We start from the raw sequence: 23,953 nt of genomic DNA on the forward strand, positions 1-23,953 counted from the left end.
GTTGAATAGTCTAATTTCCTGTTTTCATGCTTTGGTTTGAATATTTGGCTGTCACCTTATGCTGGAATACTGTGAATTCTGGAAATCTGAAACAAACACAAAGGCCACTGGAGAAATTCAGCAGGTCTATCAACACCTCTGCAGAGAGAAATGGAATTAACATTTTAGGTCCCATTTCAGAACAGATTAGATTAGATTACTTACAGTGTGGAAACAGGTCCTTTGGCCCAACAAGTCCACACCGACCCTTCGAAGAGCAGAATTCTGAAGAAGAGTTGTACCAGCCTTGAAACATTAACCTTATATTGGAGGGTCAGGAGGGGAACATTTAGAATGAGAATAGAGTGGCAAATAGAGGAGAAGTCGGTCCTTGGTCTCCTTCTGAACTATAAAAAATTTGTGTTTCTGGAGAAATCAGGAAAAACAAAGCATTTAAACATTTAAACTGTGGTGCAATACTTAAACATTTAGAATGACACATTGTAACATATTGATTGCAGGAAATACATTTTGATCTACTGTTTTTTTTGCAGCAAATGCAAAAATGGACAAATGGATTGCAATGACCGCAAATGCCCAGGTAGGGCTTATGCCATCTACAAATCAGTGATGTGCAAAGGACTATATCATTTAAAACTTTAAAAAAATATAATTAGCAAATTTTGAGAAGGTTTTAGTTCAGGTTGAAGTTCTGGATATAGGTTTGCTTGCTGAGCTAGAAGTTTTGGTTTCAGACATTTCGTTACCATACTAAGTAACATAATCAGTGAGCTTCTGGTTGAAGCACTGGTGGTATGGCCCACTTTTTATTTATGTGTTTAGATTTCCTTGGGTTGGTGACATCATTTCCTGTGGTGATGTCATTTCCTGTTTTTCTCAGGGAGTGGTAAACGGGATCCAAGTCAATGTGTTTGTAGATAGACTTGCGAGGTGTTTTCAAAATGACATTAGTTTTGCTTGTTGTCTGTATAGGGTCCTTCAACAAGCAAACAGACAACAAACCAAATTAATGTCATTTACAAAATACCTTGCAAGAACTGTAACAAACACTATATTGGACAAACAGGCAGAAAAACTGGCCAACAGGCTACATTAACATCAACTAGCCACAAAAAAGACATGACCCACTCTCACTCGTAACTTTACATACAGATGAGGAAGGATACCACTTTTACCAGGACAACACATCCATTCTGGGATAAGCCAAACAGAGACACACACAAGAATTCCTCGAAGCATGGCATTCTATCAACAAACACATTGACTCGGATCCCATTTACCACCCTGTGAGAAAAAGAACATGAAATGACATTGCCACAGGAAATGACATCACCAACCCAAGGAAACCTAAACACATAAATAAAAATCAGGCCATACCACCAGTGCTCATCTGGAGGCTCACTGATGAAACCTCTGAAACTGAACCTTCCAGCTCAGCGAGCAAACCTACATCCAAAATATATAATTGATTGGAAAATAGATGGAACGCAAATATATATCAGGATTTTCAGATGATAGGTTGAAGAATATCAAAAGAAAGATTACTGCCGAGGTACCTACTGCTGATGGTGTGGGAGGTTTCAGTACTTTTAGCATGTTTTCCTGACAGTGGTGATAACCCTTATCCTTGAACTACTGCAGTTCATTCTTTTGAAGTTCATCCAAATTGCAATTTTAGAGAGTATTACAGAATTTTAACTCAGTAGTAGTGAAGGAACAACTTCTGCTTCTTTTGTGCACCTTTAACAAAATAAAATGTCTCATGGTATTCCACAAAGGGATATTTTAAAGATAAAGAATTGAGCATGGAGAAATCTGAAAATAAAGATGGGAATTTTATAATCAAGATGTTGCTTGATTAGGAGATGTGACATAGGTCAGTGGAGACAGGACCATATCTCCTTCTGAATTGTGACCATTATGTAAGTCTATTCCATAACATTTCTCTTAGTTGGTTGGCTTGTGTATATCTAGATATTCTGGTTTCATTTAATGTAATCATCATTTGCAATTTTCTTTAGAAAAGATGCTTGATTTGATATCAGTCATTGTGAATTTCTTGTCCCTACACCCAGCAATTTGTTCAGTCAGTGGAAGTCAGTATATCATGACGTTTGATGGGAGTCGTTATTACTTCAGAGGAGGATGCGTGCATACTTTGGTGACAACTAACTCATTCACTATCTACCTTGGCACAAACAAATGTGAAGAGGTAAGAAATCACAGAATTGATTTGGTGCATCATATCTGCACTTGCTCTGTGAGCATTATAATATTGTGCCAGACGGACCCACAGGGGAAACAGCCTTTCCATATTTACTCTGTTGAGCCCCCTAAGAATCTTACATATTTCATTAAGGTTGTCTATCACTCATCCAAACCTCAATGAGATCAGGTCCATAAAAAGTCATGCAATATCCTGGATCAACCAAGTGAATCTTCTGTGGACTGTATATCTTTCCTTAGATGAGAGGCCATAAACTGTTCACAAAATTCAAAATGTGGTCTGATGGCCACATTACATTTGGCTTTTTAATCATCCTTGGATGCTTTCTTTTAGTGATTTATAGATGAGGACCGTATCCTTCTGTGCTGTAGCTTTCTGCAGTCTTTCTCGTTGAAATAATATTCAGTTCTCCTCAATGAATGCATAACCTCACATTTTTCCACATTATATTCTATTTGCCAAGTTTTTTTAACCACACAATTCAGCTGTTTATTTCTTTCTTCAGACTCCCTCAACTAAGTCATGAATATGTATTGTAAATAATTGTGCACCCTGAACCTGTGGCACTCCTCTAGTTACCGGGTGACATCCTAAAAATGCCCTGTTTATTCCATCTCTTTTATCTTCTATTAGTTAACCCGCTCTTTATCAATTTTAGACTACTGCCCTCAACACCATAGGTAGCCTAATGCACTCCATTTTACTAAATGCCTTTTGGAAATATAAATTTATTGCATTTACTGTTTCCCCTTTCTCTGTCCTCCTTGTCATCTCCTTAAAGAACTGTAATAGATTTGCAGGCATTATTTCCACCTAATGGAGCCATGATTCTTCATTATATTTTGTTTCTGAATGGTCTTCTATTATATCCTTTATAATAGATTTGAACATTTCCCCAACCACAGATAATAAGGTAACTGCCTATAGTTACCTCTTTTCTTTTTGTTTCCCTCCCATTTGAATAAGGGTAGTCTTCCAATCCTCTGGGACATTTCCAGAATCTCAGTATTGTTGGAAGATTGCTACCAGTGCTTTCACTATCTCTGTAGGTGCTGTTTTTACTACCCTAGGATGCATTTCATCAGGCTAGTGGACATATTGGCCTTTAGTCAAAAAGTATGGTGCTGGAAAAGCACAACCGGTCAGGCAGCATCTGAGGAGCAGGAAAGTCGACATTTCGAGCATAAGCTCTTAATCAGGAATGATGAATACATTCCTGATGAAGAATTTATGCTTGAAACATTGACTTTCCTGATCTTCAGATGCTGCTTGACCTGCTGTGCTTTTCCACCACCACGCTTTTTGACTCTGATCTCAAGCATCTGTAGTACTCACTTTCTCCATATTGTCCTTTAGACCCATTAGTTTCCTGAGCACTTCTTTTCTTGGTACCGTTATTGCTTTTATTTTCTTCTCATCTTTAGGATTTTGATTTAGTACTTTTGGATTGATATTAATGTTCTCTACTATGAATACTGTTTCAAAGTATTTATTGAAATCCTCTGCCATTTCCTAGTTACCCATCATTATGTATCCAGATTCATTTTCTCAGGGATATCTGTTCATTTACAATTCTCTCTTTTTTCAGATTTAATAAAGCCCTTACTATCCATATTTGTATTACTCGGTAGTTTAGAACTTTATGTTTTTTAAGACTTTGCCAGTCTTCTGCTTACCACCAAACATATGGCACATTGAATTTTTTTCCTTTCAATTTGATGCTTTAATTCCATTGGTTAATCGTGGGTTGGTTTATTCCCCTTCCTAGAATCAATCTTCCTCACTGGGATATAGCTTTGCTGTGAGTTATGACCTTTTTTCTTTTCTGTTCAACCTCTTTCCTCGTCCACTGCAGCCAACCTAGCCCTCATTCCTCCGTAATTATCCTTATTTGAGTTTAACTCAGTTATTTCCAAGCCCAAGTATCTCAATCTCAAAGTAACTATTCTACTCACTCATACTATGGTCACTATTTCTGAGGGGATTGTTTTACTCCATGATAATTTATTAAATCAGCTTCTTCACACATTAAGATCCAACTATTCTGATCTGTAATCTTTGGTTGGATGCTCAACATATTGTCCCAAACACACCCTAGCAATTATTCCTTGTCGCTTCTCTGTCAATTCAATTTTCGCAATATATATGCAGATTAAAATTACACTAGATTAATGCATTGTCTTTTTTACATGCTGTCATTATGTCCTGATTCATCCTTTGTCTTACAGTAAAGGTACACTATGCACAACAGCCACTAGTGTTTTCATTCCCTTAAAAGCAACAAAACTACTCCATCACCCTTTCCTCCTGTCTTTGCTTTTTGAAAAACCACGCACACCTGAATACACGTACATCATCCTTGTAACCTTAAAACCATGAAACATAGGAAAAGAAGTAAGCCATTCAGCCCCTTCAGTCTGCACCACCATTCAATGGATTATAAGATTAAGAAAATACGAACTAGCTGTAGGAGCAGGCAATTCAACTTTGAGCCTGTTCTGCCAATTAATATGATTGTAGCTGATCTCACCTTGGATTCAACTCCACTTTCTTGCCCACTCTTCATAACCCTTTAATCCATTACTAATTAAAACCTGTCTTAACCTCCTTAAACCTCCTTAAGTTTATTTAGTGCCCCAGCATCCACTGCACTCTAGATAATAAATTTCACAGATTCATGACCCTTTGAGAGAAGTAAGTCTTTATGCCGAAAACTACTTTTCTATTTTCATACACTATTTTGCATACCTTAATTAGATTTCCTCTCATTATTCTAAACTCTAGAGAGTAAAAGCTGCTGAATTTCTCTTCATAAATCATCTCTGGAATTAATCTAATGGACCTTCTCTAGACTGCCCCCAATGTAATGACATCCAATTACATCATGGATGATCTAATAATCCTTATCTCTACTTTCCTGTCTTTTTTGTATAATCTTTGATTCCCTGGCTGAATCACAGAATCATAGAAGTGTTATGGTGCAGAAGGAGGTGATTTAGTCTGTTATGCCAACACCAGATTGTTAAATGAGCATCATTATCTCATGACAATATCCTGCTTTCCTCCCATATCCTTACACATTATTTTTACCCAAATTCTCACCAGTGTCCTATTGAATGCCTCAATTGAACTTGCCTACATCACATTTTCAGGCAGTGGAACTGAGTACTTCAAGAGTGAAAATGTTTTTGTCACTTCACCCTGGTTTCTTTTGCAGATCACTTTAAATCTATGCTCTCATTCTTGTTTTTCACAAGTGTGAACAGTTACTCCTATCAAGTCCACTCATGATTTTGTAAGCCTGATTTAAAATATGTTTAAAAATCTGTCTGTCTCAGCCTTGAATACATGAAAGATGAAGTTGCGACAACCCTCTGCAGAAAACAGTTTCACAGATTCACTATGTTGTGAGAGAAGGAATTCCTCCTGTCCCTTTCGGTCCCAGTCTGGATATTGTTAAATAAAAAGCTGCCCTGTAATACTGCAGCATATTTTGCTATATGTGCTCTCTAGATCCCTTCCTGACCCCCTTTAGCCAGATTGAAATTGTCTCTAAAGTCTAGTTTTTTGATCTCCCAGGACTTCAGTTCCAATATGGTGTGATGCTGCTGCTAGCTTAACAAGGTTATAGTTGTCCTTTGCTTTTTTTCAGAGATATCGTAAAAGCAGTGATTCTGAAAAGTTTAGCTTGGATGGTTTTTAGGGCCAATTTGGTTATAGCTAATAGATGCTGCCACAGGCAAAAGGCTTTCTTCGAGAAAACATTTGTACAATGAAAGGGGAGTGGCCAGTTCCCCCAGTTCAGTTTTTCTCCAGTTTGATTTGGATTTGGCAGTCTGGCTCTTCACTGAAAGCAGTCAGGCAGTTTTGAGACCGCTGATCCCAGAAACAGCTATATGAAAGAGAGTGTTCCATGCTGCCACCTCTCTCTCTGACATCTCTCTTGTTAGACCCTGTGTTTGATTTTACCTTTTGTGTCAAGGCAGGTTTATGGGGATTGTTTCAAGCATTGGGAACAGCATCATTAAGTTGCGATAATCGGTTGGATTTTCGGCTAGATTAAGTTATTCTGTATTCTGTTCTCTTTTGTTTCGGTTTAATTTGGTAATCTTGTAAATAAATTCTGTTTTGTTTAAAACTAAGTGGTTTGGCCAGCTACATCACTCCTGGAATATTCACATTGCATCTGCTTAAAACAAGTAGCAACGTTAGGGTCTGGGCTACCTTCTTGAAATGTTAAGAGGATCTGGCCTGGTCCATAACAATGGTCAGCCTACACCATCAGAACAACTCCCTTCTACGTATTACTGGTGTGAATGCCCTATGAACTGAAACTCATTCCTTCCACATCAAAAAAACTAAAGAACTCTGGATGTTAGAAATCAGAAACAACAACAGAAATTGTTGGAAAAACTGAGGAGAGAACCAGAATTAACCAGTGACCCTTCAGAACCACATCGATCTTCCTTCCACATCAATCTTTCTGAGCTATGCATATAAATCCTTGACTTTATTTACCTTATATCTGTGAGCCTGAGTGTACCTTAGCAACTCAATTTTTTCTTTCTAGCAATATCAACGCCATTGGGATCAATGTGAATGACAACAACTGGGTCCCTCCCCTCCTTCCCTAAGTTCTCCACCACCTCCAAGGTGATAATCTTGATCCTGGCACCGGGCAGGCAACGCAGCCTTCAGGATTCATGTTTTATTCCTCTAATTTTATTGTTCCCCACCACTGTTTTCTTCCTATTGCTTTTCCCCCACTTGAATGGCTGTCTATACCACAGTACAATGGTCAATTTTCTAATCTTCTCTGTCCCTGCTGTCATTTGCACAGCTTGCAAGAATCTCCTAGCTGTTGGATAATTTCAGGGGCTCAGGCTTCTTGAGGATTACCCTTTGGGTCCCCATACCTGCCTCACTTGCAGTTAAACCTTGCTGTCCCTGAACACATATCAAACTTGAATGAATTAATATGAGGAGTGTGTCTGCCTCCTACAGGTAATGTTCCCCCTTCCCTCAAGGAAATCCAATCAGACAACATTTGGAATATTGTAAGCAGTTTTGGGTATCATATCTAAGGAAGGATATGCTGATGTTGGAAGTTGTTAGATATTGGAAGCATCTGCAGTCCTCACTTTCTCCCTGATGTTGGAAGAGGTCCGGAAGAGGTTCAAAGGAATGATCCTGGATATGAAAGGCTTATCAAAGAAGGAACAGTTAAGGAGTCAGGTCTGTACTCCATCAACAGGAATGAGAGGGATATGATTGAAACTTACAGGGTAGAGTGGACATGAGAAGATGTTTCTATTAGTAGGAGAGACTCTGACTTGGGGGCACTGTTTCAGGGTGAAGGTACAACCATTTAGAATTGAGATATAGAGGAATTTCTTCAGCCAGACAGTGGTGAATCTGTGGAGCCCATTGCTGCAGAGGGTTCTGGAGGCCAAGTCATTGAGTGTATTTAAGACAGAGATAGAAGGGTCCCTGATTTGTAAAGAAATCATGAGTTACAAGTAGAAGGCAGGAGAATGGGGTTGATAAATATGTCAACCATGATTGAATGGCAGAGCAGACTCAGTGGGTTGAACGGCCTAATTCTGATCCTATATCTTATGATCTTTCCTGATGTTGAGCAATGTCTGCAGCTCAGACTGGCAGTTCACAATTTGAATCTGAAATTGTGTTGATCTTGGTGTCTAGCAGCTCCCACATGCCACTACTGCTTGAAGGTTCCAGCCAATGAGAAGCCAGCAGCTTTTGGAAACTGGACGATATTAATGGAAGCCCAAGCTGTGCAGTCATGGCTTTCTTCATTAACAGGAAGAGAATCGTAGAGAAGGGTTCATTGGGTGAGGGATTTGGGGCAGAGGCAAATACCTCACTTGTCAGAAAGGTAGATATTTAGGACAAAGCAATTGAGGCTTTAAGTGGCCATTAATTGACTGCACCCAATTATTTGCCTTGCCCATCTTCTGCCCCGGTATCTTCAGGAAGAGGAAATTCCACTCTGAGCCTGTTGTCATTTCCTGTGATAGCATCAGCTGTCTTGTTGATAGTTACAGCCTTAAATTGTGCTTTGCTGCTCTGCCTCTGCTGGTTGTTCCTGCACAATGATAAAACTCTTTTCTGAGCAGATATATTAGAAGAACAAATAACAGAATAGCACAGTTACAGGTACTTTACCTCACAAACTTGCATCAACATATGATGCCTTTCCAGACTAAAATCCTTTTTCCTCTACATGGTCCATATCCCTGTATTACCTGCAGTTCATGGATCTGTCAAGATGCCTCTGGTTATGGACCACAGCAAACCACCTCAAAATATTTTAAGAAGATAGCCTAGACACCAACATTTTCTTATTTTTAAAGGCAAGTGTAAAGCTTTATTTCCAAGTGTAATTTGATTGGTCAGCCTACCAGGCTTGAAGCAAATCAGTCTTTATTTTTACACTATAATTAAAATACAAACAAAAGAAAGAAGAATCGGAATATCGTAATTCTGTTGGAAACCCTAATAGAAGAATAGATTATTTAACTATTAAACAGCAACTGTTCCAATTTGGTAACATCCCATAAACACGCACTTGGCAAAGGAAAATTCAGTAAAATAGTCTCATATGCAATTCTCGTCTAGGTAGAGAAATCTCTGAAAGAGAAAGAGAAAACTCAAGCATTTTTACTGTAGCAGGGAGAGATGTATTGCAGCTTCCAAAAGCCAGTGACTACTGAACGTTAAACTAAAATCCTGGTTTTGTGGCAACTTGACCCCACCTTTTTGTGCTGCTGTTATTGTTCCAACTTTAAGCAAAAAACAAAGCTAGCTACGTTGCTGGGCTCAGAACAGACAGCTTGGCCCTAAGTCTACACTTGATTTCAAAAGAAACATGATAGAACAAATCCTTAAAGGAAAATCTTGTAACACTCTTGAACATTGTTATTGTATTTGCTTCTACTAACTCCTCTGGCAGTACATTCAAGGCACTTACCATCCTCGGTGTAAAAGATCTGAATCTCACATCTTTAAACTTTATCCCTTTTACTGTACACCTATCTTACCAAGTAATTTACATTTCTCCCTGAGAAAAACTGTGTGTATCCATTTTATCCATGCCTCTCAAAAATTCGTAGACTTCTATCAATTGCTCCTCAGCCTCCAATAGTCAAACGAAAACAAATCAATTTCTCCTCAGTTAATACCCTCTAAGTCAGGCAACATCCTGATGAACCTTTTCTGTACTCTCCCAATGCCTTCATATCCTTCTGGTAGTGTAGTGACCAGAACTGTACACAATATTTGAAATGTAGCCTAAATAAACTTCAATAGAGCTACAACGTGACTTGCCAATTTTTATCCTCTGTGCCCCAGCTGATGAATGCCATATAATTATTAACCACCTTATCCATTGCTATTGCCACTTTCAGGAACTGTGAACCTGTATGTTTAAATCCCCTCTGTATGTTCATTCCTCTAAGGGTTCTGCGGTTTTTTTGTACACTTCCTTCCTGCATTAGACTGTCCAAAATGTACCACCTCGCATTTGTCCGGATTATAGTTTATCTGCTATTTCTCCACCAAATCTCCAGCTTATTCTGCCCTATTCTCTGACAATCCTCCTCACTATCACAACTCGCCCCACCATTGTATCATTTGCAAACTTACTAATCAGATCACTTATTCTTCTCCAGATCATTGATTAAATGTTACAAACAACAGGGGTCTCAGCACTGATCCCATTTTCCATAGATCTCCAGTTAGAAAAAACACATTTCCACTACTCCTTTCTATCTCCTATGATCAAGCTAGTTCTCTATCTGCAGGAATTGCAAAACCTGTGCCCACACCTCCCCCCTCACCTCCGTCCAAGGCCCCAAAGGAGCCTTCCACATCCATCAAAGTTTTACCTGCACTTCCACACATGTCATTTACTGTAATTGTTGCTCCTGATGCAGTCTCTGTACGCTGGGGAGACAGGACTCCTTTTTGCAGAGCTTTTCAGAGAACATCTCCGGGACACCCGCACCAACCAACCCCGCCACCCTCTGGCTGAACACTTCAACTCCCTCTCCCACTCTGCTGAGGACATGCAGGCCCTGGGCCTCATCCATCACCACTCCCTAACCTCCAACCCCTGGAGGAAGAACTGGATTAGTGATCCTCTCTACAGTCAGTCCTGCCTCAGCTGAGGGCCACACTCTCTCAGAATTGCAAAGGACCCCTTCTGTACTACATCCTCAGGAGAATTCATACTCTCAACAAACAGTATTTCAACTCCATCTCAAACATCAAAAACTGTTTTATCTATCCACCTCCATAACCAGCACTTCTCAAACATTCCAGAAGATTCCCCCGGCCTCTGGAACTGCTCGGACGCCATTAGCCATGTGGCTGGTGCAGCCACCATCCCCCACGCCGATTAATGACGTCACTTCCACCCCCATCACGGCCACTTCCGCCCCTCACATCATCGCTGATGTCACACGCTCAGTGACGTCCACCCCCATATTGCCGTGTTTGCCACCACTTCCGCCCCCACCATCGCCACTCACCTGCATTCTGCTGACATGCCCCCCACAGATCCCACTGTCACCATCCCCGCCCCCCAAAACCCTAAGGGGAACACCACCCCTGCTCATGACTCCACCCCCATTCCCCCCACCATCACACCCACTCCAGTTACCGGCTCCACCCCCACTCCCAGCTCTACACCCACACCAGGTCCCAGCTCCCAGCCCTGCTGAGTTTTCACCATCCCTCCAGACCTCCCCCTCACTGAGGAAGAACGATCAGTCCTCAGCAAAGGACTCACCTTCTTCCCCTCCGCCCATTCATCAATGAATTTAATACACGCCGTGAGGTTGAACACTTCTTCCGCTGCCTCCGCCTCCGAGCTTATGTTCACAATCAAGACTCCCGCCCACCTTCTGAGGACCCCTTCGCCCACCTCCAACACACTGCATCCACCTGGACACCCCGTGCTGGCCTATTACCCCCCCTCGACCTCTTCATCTCCAACTGCCGCCGGGACATTAACCGCCTCAACCTGTCTACCCCTCTCCCCCACTCCAACCTCTCACCCTCATAATGCGCAGCCCTCCACTCGCTCTGCTCCAATCCCGACCTTACCATCAAGCCAGCAGATAAAGGGGGCGCAGTGGTAATCTGGTGCACTGACCTCTACACCACTGAAGCCAGACGCCAACTCAAGGACACCTCCTCCTACCCCTCGACCATGACCCCACCCCCCAATCACCAAACCATCATCTCCCAGACCATACAGAACCTCACCACCTCAGGAGATCTCTCACCCACAGCTTCCAACCACATAGTCCAGGAACCCCTCACTGCCTGGTTCTATCTCCTTCCCAAGATCCACAAGCCTGACCACCCTGGCCGACGCATTGTCTCAGCATGCTCCTGCCCCACTGAACTCATTTCTACCTACCTCGACACTGTCCTATCCCCCCTAGTCCAGGAACCACCCACGCCCTCCACCTCCTCCAAGACTTCAGTTTCCCCAGCCCCCAACGCTTCATCTTCACCATGGATATCCAGTCCCTCTACACCTCCATCCGCCATGACCAGGACCTCCAAGCCCTCCATCTCTTCCTCTCCCGACGTCCCCAACAGTCCCCTTCCACCGACACTCTCATTCGTTTGGCCAAACTGGTCCTCACCCTTAACAATTTCTCCTTCGAATCCTCCCACTTCCTCCAGACCAAAGGGGTAGCCATGGGCACCTGTATGGGCCCCAGCTATGCCTGTCTCTTTGTTGGCTATGTAGAACAGTCCATCTTCCATAATTACACCGGCACCAAACCCCACCTCTTCCTCCGCTACATTGATGACTGCATTGGTGCCACCCCGTGCTCCCGTGAGGAGGTTGAGCAATTCATCAACTTCACCAACACATTCCACCCAGACCTTAAATTTACCTGGACCATCTCTGACACCTTCCTCCCCTTCCTGGACCTCTCCTCCATTAATGACGACCGACTTGACACTGACATTTTTTACAAACCCACCGACTCCCACAGCTACTTGGACTACACCTCTTCCCACCCTACCTCCTGCAAAAATCCCATCCCGTAATCCCAATTCCTCCGCCTCCGCCGTGTCTGCTCCCAGGAGGACCAGTTCCACCACAGAACACACCAGATGGCCTCCTCCTTTAGAGACTGTAATTTCCCTTCCCACGTGGTTAAAGATGCCCTCCAATGCATCTCGTCCACATGCCACACCTCTGACCTCAGACCCCACCCCTCCAATCGTAACAAGGACAGAACCCCCCTGGTGCTCACCTTCCACCCTACCAATCTTCACATAAACCAAATCATCCGCCGACATTTCCACCACCTCCCAACGGTCCCCACCACAAGGGTTATATTTCCCTCCCCACCCCTTTCCGCCTTCTGCAAAGACTGTTCCCTCCGTGACTACCTGGTCAGGTCCACGCCCCCCTACAACCCACCCTCCCGTCCTGGCACCTTCCCCTGCCACCGCAGGAATTGCAAAACCTGCGCCCACACCTCCTCCCTCACCTTCATCCAAGGCCCTAAAGGAGCCTTCCACATCCATCAAAGTTTTACCTGCACATCCACTAATATCATTTATTGTATCAGTTGCTCCCGATGCGGTCTCCTCTACACTAGGGAGTCTGGACACCTCCTAGCAGAGCGCTTTAGGGGACATCTCTGGGACACCCGCACCAATCAACCTCACCGACCTGTGGCCCAACATTTAACTCCCCCTCCCACTCTACTGAGGACATGGAGGTCCTGCGCCTCCTTCACCGCCGCTCCCTCATCGCCCGACGCCTGGAGGAAGAACGCCTCATCTTCTGCCTCGGAACACTTCAACCCCAGGGCATCAATGTGGACTTCAACAGTTTCCTCATTTCCCCTTCCCCCACCTCACCCCAGTTCCAAACTTCCAGCTCAGCACTGTCCCCATGACTTGTCCTACCTGCCTATCTTTCTTTCCACCTATCTACTCCACCCTCCTCTCTGACCTATCACCTACATCCCACCCCTATCCACCCATTGTGGTACCTTCCCCCACCCTCCTTCCTGACCTATCACCTTCATCTTCACCCCCACTCACCTATTGTACTCTATGCTACTTTCTCCCAACCCCCACACTCCTCTCTTTTATCTCTTCACCCTTCAGGCACTCTGCCTGTATACCTGATGAAGGGCTTTTGCCCGAAACGTCGGTTTTACTGCCTGAACTGTTGTGGTTTTCCAGCACCACTAATCTCGACTCTAGTTTCCAGCATCTGCAGTCATTGTTTTTACCTGGAGGAAGAACGCCTCATCTTCTCCCTCGGGACCTTCCAACCACACGGCATCAATGTGGATTTCACCAGTTTCCTCATTTCCACTCCCCCAACTTTATCCCAGTTACAACCTTACAACTTGACACCACCCTCACGATCTGTCCTACCTGTCCATCTTCCTTCACAACTATCCACTCCACCCTCCTCTCCGACCTATCACCATTAACTACCCCCTCCTCCACATCTAGGTAAAAACAAGGACAGCAGATGCTGGAAACCAGAGTCTAGATTAGAGTGGTGCTGGAAAAGCACGGCAGGGCAGGCAGCATCGGAGGAACAGGAAAATCGACGTTTCGGACAAAAGCCCTTCATCAGGAGTAGAGGCAGGGTGCCTGCAGCGTGGTGAGATAAATGAGAGCGGGGGTGAGGGTGGAGAGAAAGTAGCATCGAGTACTTTCGGTGAATGGGGGTGGGGATGGAGGTGATAGGTCAGAGAGGAGAGTGGGGGAAGGTAACAAAGAGTACAATGGGTGAATGGGGGTGGGGATGAAGGTGATAGGTCAGAGAGGAGGGTGGAGTGGATAGGTGGAAAGGAAGATAGGCAGGTAGGACAGGTCATGAGGGCATTGCTGAGCTGAAAGTTTGCAGCTGGGGTGAGGTGGGTGATGAGGAAACTGGTGAAATCCACATTGATGTCATGGGGTTGAAGTGTTCCGAGGTGGAAGATGAGGCGTTCTTCCTCCAGGCATCGGGTGGTGAGGGAGCAGTGGTAGAGGAGACCCAGGACCTGCATGTCCTTGGCAGAGTGGGAGGGGGAGTTGAAATGTTGGGCCACAGGGCGGTGGGGTTGATTGGTGCGGGTGTCCCAGAGATGTTCCCTAAAGCGCTCTGGCAGGAGGTGTCCAGTCTCCCCAATGTAGAGGAGATTGCATTGGCAGCAACGGATACAATAAATGATATTGGTGGATGTGCAGGTAAAACCTTGATGAATGTAGAAGGCTCCTTTGGGGCCTTGGATAGAGGTGAGGGAGGAGGTATGGGCGCAGGTTTTGCAATTTCTGCGGTGGCAGGGGAGAGTGCCAGGAAGTGCCAGGAGGGTGGGTTGTTGGGGGGGCGTGGACCTGACCAGGTAGTCAAGGAGGGAACAGTCTTTGCGGAAAACGGGAAGGGGTGGGGAGGGAAATATATCCCTGGTGGTGTGGTCCATTTGGAGGTGACGAAAATGTCTTCAGATGATGTGGTTTATGTGAAGGTTGGTAGGGTGGAAGGTGAGCACCAGGGGGGTCTGTCCTTGTTACATTTGGAGGGATGGGTTTGAGGGTGGAGGTGCAGGATGTGGAGTAGATGCGTTGGAGGGCATCTTTAACCAGGGAAGGGAAATTGTGGTCTCTAAAGAAGGAAGCCATCTGGTGTGTTCTGTGATGGAACTGGTCCTCCTGGGAGCAGATATGGCGGAGGCGAAGGAATTGGGAATACGGGATGGGATTTTTGCAGGAGGTAGGGTGGGAAGAGGTGTAATCCAGGTAGCTGTGGGAGTCGGTGGGTTTGTAAAAAATGTCAGTGTCAAGTCGGTCGTCATTAATGGAGATGGAGAGGTCCAGGAAGGGGAGGAAGGTGTCAGAGATGATCCAGGTAAATTTAAGGTCTGGGTGGAATGTGTTGGTGAAGTTGATGAATTGCTCAACCTCCTCACGAGAGCACGACGTGGCGCCAATGCAGTCATCAATGTAGCGGAGGAAGAGGTGGGGAGTAGTGCCGGTGTAATTACGGAAGATGGACTGTTCTAAGTAGCCAACAAAGAGACAGGCATAGCTGGGGCCCATACGGGTGCCCATGGCTACCCCTTTGGTCTGGAGGAAGTGGGAGGATTCGAAGGAGAAATTGTTCAGCATGAGGACCAGTTCGGCTAAACGAATGAGAGTGTCGGTGGAAGGGGACTGTTGGGGACGTCGGGAGAGGAAGAGATGGAGGGCTTGGAGGCCCTGGTCATGGTGGATGGAGGTGTAGAGTGATATAATGTCCATGGTGAAGATGAGGTGTTGGGAGCTGGGGAAACTGAAGTCTTGGAGGAGGTGGAGGGCATATGTGGGGAGTTCCTGGACTTGGGGGGGGAATAGGACAGTGTCGAGATAGGTGGAGATGAGTTCGGTGGGGTAGGAGCATGCTGAGACAATGGATCGGTCGGGGTGATCAGGCTTGTGGGTTTTGGGAAGGAGATAGAATCGAGAGGTGCGGGGTTCCCCGACTATGAGGTTGGAAGCTGTAAGAGGGAGATCTCCTGAGGTGATGAGGTTCTGTATGGTCTGGGAGATGATGGTTTGGTGATGGGGGTGGGGTCAAGAGGAGGTGTCTTCAGGTTGGCATCTGGCTTCAGCGGTGTAGAGATCAGTGCGCCAAACTACCGCTGCACCCCTTTTGTCTGCTGATTTGATGGTGAGGTTGTGATTGGAGCAAAGGGAGTGGAGGACTGCGCGTTGTGAGGGTGAGACGTTGGAATGGAAGAGGGGGTTAGACAGTTTGAGGCGGTTAATGTTTTTCGGCATATCTACCTATTACACTCTCATCTACCTTACCCCAGTCCCACCCCCTCCCATTTATCTCTCCACCCCCTCGGCTCAGACCCTCATTCCTGGTGAAGGGTTTTGCTCAAAACGTCAATTCTCCTGCTCATCGGATGCTTCCTGACCTGCTGTGCTTTTCCAGCACCACACTCTGAACTCACCATGCCCTTCTCCTTTGTGAATACTGCTCTAAAGTACTAGTTAAGGACCTGACCCACTTTCTCTGACTCCATCCATAAATTCCATCCTTTGACCTTGAGTGGACCTACCCTTTCCCTGGCCTCCCTCTTGCTCCTTAAATATATATATTTATCATATATATACAAAACACCTTGGAATTTTCTTTAATCCTGTTTGCTAAAGACATTTCATGGCCCCTTTTAAGTTTCTAAGTTCTTGTTTCAGCTCATTCCTGTTTTATTTGTATTCTTCGCAGGCTCTATCTGACTTCAGTTTCCTAAATCTTACGTATGCCTCCTTTTTTCTTTTTAACTAAGTTCACAATTGTTCTTGTTGTCTCAAGTTCTCTAATCTTTCTACCCTTATCCTTCATTTTCACAGAAACTCTAAACAACTGACTTTTAAAGGATTCCCACTTGACAGATATGAATATACTCTCAAACAATCACCCCAATCTACATTTCCCAGTTCCTGCCAAATAGTGTTATAGTTAGCCTTCATCCAATTTAGTACTTTAACCCAAGGACTATTGTTATCCTAAATCTGAAGTAACTTAGAACTTACAGAATTATTGTCACTATTCCCGAAATGCTTCCCCACTGAAACTTTGATCACCTGGCCAGGTTCATTCCCCAATACCAGTTCCAGTATGGCCCCTTCCCTTAGAATCATCGTCTCCCTACAGTGTGAAAGCAGACCATTCAGCCTATAGAGTCCACATTGACCTGCCGAAGAGCATCCCAACGAGACCCACCTTTTCTATCCTATCCCTGTAACCCTCCATTTCCCATGGCCAATCCACTTAATCTGCACATCTTTGCACTGTGGGAGGAAACTGGAGCAGCTGGAGGAAACCCCTGCAGACACGGGGAAAATTTGCAAGCTCCACACAGACAGACAGTTGCCTGAATCAAATCCGGGTCCTTGACACTGTGAGGCAGCAATGCTAACCACTGAGCCATTTTGTTTATGGTTTGACAATTTACATATTGATTGAAATATTCCTCTTGGATGCATCTAACAAATTTTCCCCACCCTTATTCAAGCTCCTGACACTAAGAGGTCACAGTCAATATAGAGGAATTTAAAATCATAAACCACAACCACCCTATTTTTACATTTTTCAGAGTCTGCCCATATGCATGTTCCTCTACTCCTCTATGTTCCTCTATTCTTCTGCTGTGCCCTGTTGTCGGTCAAGCATGAAAATTGTTGGTAGCTTTGTGTCTCGTGAACTGATGATTTGTACTTTACTGACCAATTCTATGTTACGTATCACCTGGTATAAAACAATGGGGAAAGAAGATGTATGATTCACTGGCCTCTGTTTTCTCTCATGTGACTAAGCTTCACATTTCCTCTCACCTTTTCAAATACGCTTTCAAACAGTCAGCCTCAAGAGGTCACAGCGATCAGCAACTGTGTCTTGGTTTTCTGTGTTGATGCCCTTCATGTTCATATCTTACTTGCAGGTTTCTAAAGCAGAGCTGTGGATGTTCCACAGGTTTTTCTCTCTTTGGCCAGTCACCTCTACAGAAAGCTCCTGTCTATATGGTCATTTTCCAGCCTGGGACTGTGGCTGACCAGCACAGATGCTGTTGGCTAAGCAATGGATGAACATGGATGGAATTAACTGTTATGGACCTCTGTATTGGTGACATGCTCTGCCAAGAGGCAGAGGAGAGTTGAGAGACATGTTTTTGATCTAGATAATTGAATCTAGAGCACACTGTCTGAAAGTTTAAAAACCCTCATGCATTTAAAAAATACTTTGAGCTGAATATTACATGTTTTTTATGTCAGTTGCCTCAGGTGTTTCAGAGAATTTCTCATCATGTGACCCAGTGAGGTTTCTTGCCATATCCTATTAAACCCACTCATTAACTGTGTACCCAGTCCATGATTACTACCTAAATGGAATCAATTTAGGTAAAGGGGCAGTACAAAGAGATCTGGGTGTTCTTGTACACCAGTCAATGAAGGTAAGCATGCAGGTACAGCAGGTAGTGAAGAAGGTTAATAGCATGCTGGCCTTCATAACAAGAGGGATTGAGTATAGAAGCAAAGAGGTTCTTCTGCAGCTGTACAGGGCCCTGGTGAGACCACACCTGGAGTATTGTGTGCAGTTCTGGTCTCCAAATGTGAGGAAAGACATTCTAGCTATTGAGGGAGTGCAGCTTAGGTTCACAAGGTCAATTCCTGGAATGGTGGGACTACTATACGCTGAAAGACTGGACCGACTGGGCTTGTATACCCTTGAGTTTAGAAGACTGAGAGGGGATCTGATTGAGACATATAAGATTATTAAAGGATTGGACACTCTGGAGGCAGGAAACATGTTCCGCTGATGGGTGAGTGCCGAACCAGAGGACACAGCTTAAAAATACGGGGTAGACCATTTAGGACAGAGATGAGGAGAAACTTCTTCACCCAGAGAGTGGTGGCTGTGTGGAATGCTCTGCCCCAGAGGGTAGTGGAGGCCCAGTCTCTGGATTCATTTAAGAAAGAGTTGGATAGAGCTCTCAAGGATAGTGGAATCAAGGGTTATGGAGATAAGGCAGGAACAGGATACTGATTAAGGATGATCAGCCATGATCATATTGAATGGTGGTGCAGGCTCGAAGGGCAGAATAGCCTACTCCTGCACCTATTGTCTATTGTCTTATTGTCTATTGTCACCCTTCTCACCCGATTCTAGTCCCATTGTACTATCCGCCATCCCTAGAAGAACTGTCCACTGCTGAAATATCCTGGAATGGATCGGCATTGCCTGAAATTGACATGATCTTTAAAAGCCTGCTGTGCACCCAGTTATGCACTGTTCACCTGATGCTGCTCTGCATGGTTCCTGGCATTTTCTCCAAACATAGTAGACAAGGGAAATTTGGCATCCTACGTACTGGGCAGGGACCCAAAGTGCTGCAGAATGGGGTGGCACACAAGTGGAACTTTCTCTTCTCCCAGTGGAGACCATGACATGGACTCTGCTAGCTTGTCCAAGGCTCCCACCCAGGTCAGTGCAGTCTCAGCCGTTGCATCAGTGCAGATCAATGTAGTAAGAAGGTCAGCAATTCTCTGTTGCTTCACATTGAATCTATCTCTGCTACTGTACCCACCTCCCACCAAGGCTCATGTTCGACATTCTCACTACTGCCTGCAGCATCTTCCGTATTCACTGTTACCCACTTGAAGGTCTTCACCACTAGCCCTGCACAGCCTCTACATTGTCTACTCATCCACTTGGGGCACATCCCAACTGCACCAAAAGTTCCCTCATTCCAAAGAAAGTCAAGATGGGTGGTAGCCTGTCCAACTTTCGGCTTCTCACGCCTTATAAGGAGAGTATCCTGGCTCTGACCATCCTGAGCAGCTGACTGTCCATGTCCAAACCGCTGGACTGATATCACAGGTAGACCTTAGCTTACTGTGCTGGGATCGTTTGAGCAAAAGCTATCTCCCTTGACTTGACTGAGGACAGCTGACAATTATGAGAAGTTTTTTGGTATTGTGTCTACACGAAACAACACTTTTTAAAAATTCACTTGAAGTGGGTATTACTGGCTGGACCAGTATTTATTATCCGCCCCTAGTAGCCCTTGAGAAGGTTCTGGTGAACTGCCTTCTTGAACCGCAGTTGTCCATGTGCTGTATGTTGACTCTCAGTGCTATTAATGATGAAATTGCAGGATTTTGATCCTGCAACAGTGAAGGAACAATGATACATTCAGAGTGGTGAGTGGCTTGGAGGGGAATTTGCAGAGTGTGGTGTTCTCATGTATATGCTTCACTTCTCCTTCCAAGTGGTCATGGGTTTGAAAGGTGCTGTCTGAGGATCTTTGGTAAATTTCTGCAGTGTATCTTGTAGATAGTATACATTGCTGCTACTGAGCGGGCAGCTTTGTTCTGGGTGGTGTCAAGCTTCTTGAGTGTTGTTCGAACTGTACCATCCAGGCAAGTGAGGGGTAATGTATCACATTCCTGACTTGTGCCTTGTAGCTGGTGGACAGGCTTTGGGGAGTTAGGAGGTGAGTTACCAGCTGCAGGATTCCTAGCCTCTGACCTCCTCTTCTAGCCACTATGTTTATGTGGCAAGTCCAGTGAATATCTAGTCAATGGTAACCCCCAGGATGTTGATAGCAGGGGGTTCAGTGATGGTAACATTGTTGAATAACAGGGCTGGTGATTAGATTGCCTCTTATTAGAGAGTAATTCCCTGGCATTTGTGTGGCACAAATGTTACTTGCCACTTTTGAACTCAAGCCTGGATTTTGTTCAGATCATATTGCATTTGAATGTGGACTGTTTTGTGAATGTGCTGAACATGGTGCAAATATCCCTACTTCTGACCTGATGATTGAGGGAAGATCATTGATAAAGCAGCTGAAGATGGTTTGGCCTAGGACACTACCATAAGGAACTCTGCAGAGATGTCCTGGAGCTGACATGACTAACCTTCAACAGACACAGCATTCTTTCACTGTGCCAGGTATGACTCCAACCAGCGAAGAATTTGTCCTTGATACCCATTGATTCCAGTTTTGCTTAGTCTCCTTGATGTCGCACTCAATCAAATGCAGTCTTCATGTCAAGGGCTGTTAATCTCACCTCACCTCTGGAATTTAGCTCTTTTGTCAATGTGTGAACCAAGGTTGCAACGAGGTCAGGAGCTGAGTGGCCCTGGCAGAACCTAAATTGGGCCTCACTGAGCAGGATATTGCTGAGCAGGTGCTGCTTAATAACATTGTTACTGACACCTTCCATCATGTTACTGATTATTGAGAGTAGACTGATGGGATGGTAATTGGCCAGGTTGGATTTGTCCTGCTTTTTGTGCACAGGACATGCCTGGGCAATTTTCTGCATTTTTCAATAGATGTCAATGTTGTAACCATACTGGAAGAGCTTGCCTAGGAGAGCCGCAACTTCTGGAGAGTAGGATTATTTCCAGAATGTTGTTGAGGCCCATAGCCTTTGCAGTGTCCAGTGCCTCCAACCATTTCTTGATGCCACAAGGACCAAATTGAATTGCACAAAGTCTGGTATCTGTCATGCTGGGGACTACAGGAAGATCATCCATCTGACACTTTTGGCTGCAAATGCTTCAGTCTTATCTTTCACACTTGTGTTGTGCTCTTCCATCATTGAGGATGGAGATATTTGTACAGCTTGCTCCTTCAGTCAGTTGTTTAATTGTACACCAACATCCATGACTGAATGTGGCAGCACTGCAGAGCTTATATCTGATCTATTGGTTGTGGACTTGCTTAGCTGTGTCTATCACTGCTGCTTATGCTGTTTGGCATGCAAGTAGTCCTGTTTGGTGGCTTCACTAGTTTGACACCTCATTCTTAGATATGCCTTGTGCTGCTCTTGGCATACCCTCCTGCACTCTATGGAACCAGGATTGATCTGGTTTGATCTCAAGAGTTGAGTGAGGGAATGTGCCAGGCCATGAGGTTGCAGATTGTGCTGAAGTAAATTTTTCTGTTGTTGATGGCTCAAAGCATCTCATGGATGCAGTCTTGAGTTGCTAGATCTGTTGAACACTATTCTGTTTAGCACAGTGATAGTGCCACACAACATGATGATGGTATTCTCAGTGTTAATGTGGGACTTTGCCTTCGCAAGGACTGTGTCAGGTTCCTGAAGAAGGGCCTGTGCCCGAAACGTCGAATCTCCTGTTCCCTGGATGCTGCCTGACCTGCTGTGCTGTTCCAGCAATAAAGTTTCAACTTTGATCTCCAGCATCTGCAGACCTCACTTTCTCCTCCTGTGTCGTGGTAACCCTTACCAATGCATCTACAGCTGGCAGACAGGTGAGAATTAGGTCAAGTATGTTTTTCCCTCTTGCTGGTTCCCTCACCACCTACCGCAGACCCTGTTGGCACGGTGGCTCAGTGGTTAGCATAGTGGCTCATAATGCCAGGGATCTGGGTTTGATTCCACTCTCAGGCATGTGTCGTATGGACCTGGCACATTCTTTCCATGTCTGTATAGGTTTCCTCCGAGCATTCCGGTTTCCTCCTGCAGTCCAAAGATGTGCATGCTTATGTGAATTGGCTATGCTAAATTGTCCATAGTGTCCAGAAATGTGCAGACTGAGTGGATTAGCCATGGGAAATGCAGGGTTACAGGGATAGGTAAGGGAGTGGATCTGGGAGTGATGCCCTGCGGAGGGGTCATTGAGGACCCACTGGGCCGAATGGCCTGCTTCCACACTGAAGGGATTCTGTCATTCTGTCTTGCAGCTATATCCTTTTAGACATGACCAGCTTAATCAGTAGTGCTGCTGCCAAGCCATTCTTGATGATGGATGTTGAAATCCTCAACCAGAGTACATTCTGTGCCTTTGCCAGCCACAGTGCTTCCTCCAAGTGCAGTTCAACATGATTCATCAGCTGAGGGAGGACAGAACATGGTAATTACCAGGAGGTTTCCTTGCTCATGTTTAACCTGAAGCTATGAAACATTAATGGTGTCCAAGTCAGTGTTAATATCTCTGAGGGCAACTCCCTCCAGATTATGTATCACTGTGTTGCCACCTCTGCTGGGCCTGTCCTGCAGGTGGGCCTAGGACATTGTCTGCAAGGTATGATTCCATAAGTATGACAGTATTAGGCTGTTGCTTGACTAGTTTCTGAGACAGGGTAAAAACAATGACTGCAGATGCTGGAAACCAGATTCTGGATTAGTGGTGCTGGAAGAGCACAGCAGTTCAGGCAGCATCCGAGGAGCAGTAAAATCGACGTTTCAGGCAAAAGCCCTTCATCGGGAATAAAGGCAGAGAGTCTGAAGCGTGGAGAGATAAGCTAGAGGAGTGTGGGGGTGGGGAGAAAGTAACATAGAGTACAATAGGTGAGTGGGGGAGGGGATGAAGGTGATAGGTCGGGGGCAGGGGGAGGGTGGAGTGGATAGGTAGAAAAGAAGATAGGCAGATAGGACAAGTCATGGGGACAGTGTGGAGCTGGAAGTTTGGAACTAGGGTGAGGTGGGGGAAGGGGAAATGTCCCACTCTGCCGAGGACATGGAGGTCCTGGGCCTCCTTCACCGCCGCTCCCTCATCACCAGACGCCTGGAGGAAGAACACCTCATCTTCTGCCTTGGAACACTTCAACCCCAGGGCATCAATGTGGACTTCAACAGTTTCCTCATTTCCCCTGAACTGCTGTGCTCTTCCAGCACCACTAATCCTAGTTTCTGATACAGCTCTCCTAATTTTGGCAGTCGTCCCCAGATGTTAGTAAGGAGGACTTTGCAGGATTGATAGGGCTGTTTCTGCCATTGTTTTTTGCATCAATGCCAAGTTTGATTTCTTTGAAATTTTGTCGCAATTGAAAGAACTGAGTGACTTGTAAAGCAATTTCAAAGGGCAGCTAAGTGTCAACTGTATTGCTGTGGTCTGAACTCACATATAGATCAGACCAGGTAAGAATCCTTCCCAGAAAAATATAGTGAGCTGATTGAGTTCTTCCGACAATCAACATTCATGGTCATCAGTTGATTCTTAATTTCCATTTTTTTTGTTCAATTCAAATTTCATCCTCAGCTGTGCTGGATTCAAACCCAGGTCCTCAGAACATTGGCTGAGTTTTAGATTTACAGTCTAGCAATAATACTATTTGGCCATCACCTCCCCAGTGACAGTATAGCCTCATATCTTGTTCTGAAAGCGGCAAATGCAAAATGGAAAGGGAAGGCAAT

At 44.8% G+C, this 23,953-nt stretch overlaps 1 protein-coding gene across 1 annotated transcript in view; it reads left to right on the forward strand.

The window, feature by feature from the left end:
• The first annotated feature begins 2,026 nt into the window (after nucleotides 1-2,026).
• Nucleotides 2,027-23,953, forward strand: part of LOC122539520 (otogelin-like) — a 57,632-nt gene continuing 35,705 nt past the window's right edge. Inside the window, exon 1 of the mRNA XM_087994164.1 lies at nucleotides 2,027-2,212. Within this exon, the coding sequence (XP_087850290.1) occupies nucleotides 2,027-2,212 (186 nt within the window). The remainder of the gene's footprint in view (nucleotides 2,213-23,953) is intronic.

The sequence above is a fragment of the Chiloscyllium plagiosum genome, unplaced genomic scaffold (genome assembly GCF_037043375.1).
Source record: "Chiloscyllium plagiosum isolate Xiang-an unplaced genomic scaffold, Cpla_swu_hap1 HiC_scaffold_2, whole genome shotgun sequence".
Classification (NCBI taxonomy): Eukaryota; Metazoa; Chordata; class Chondrichthyes; order Orectolobiformes; family Hemiscylliidae; genus Chiloscyllium; species Chiloscyllium plagiosum.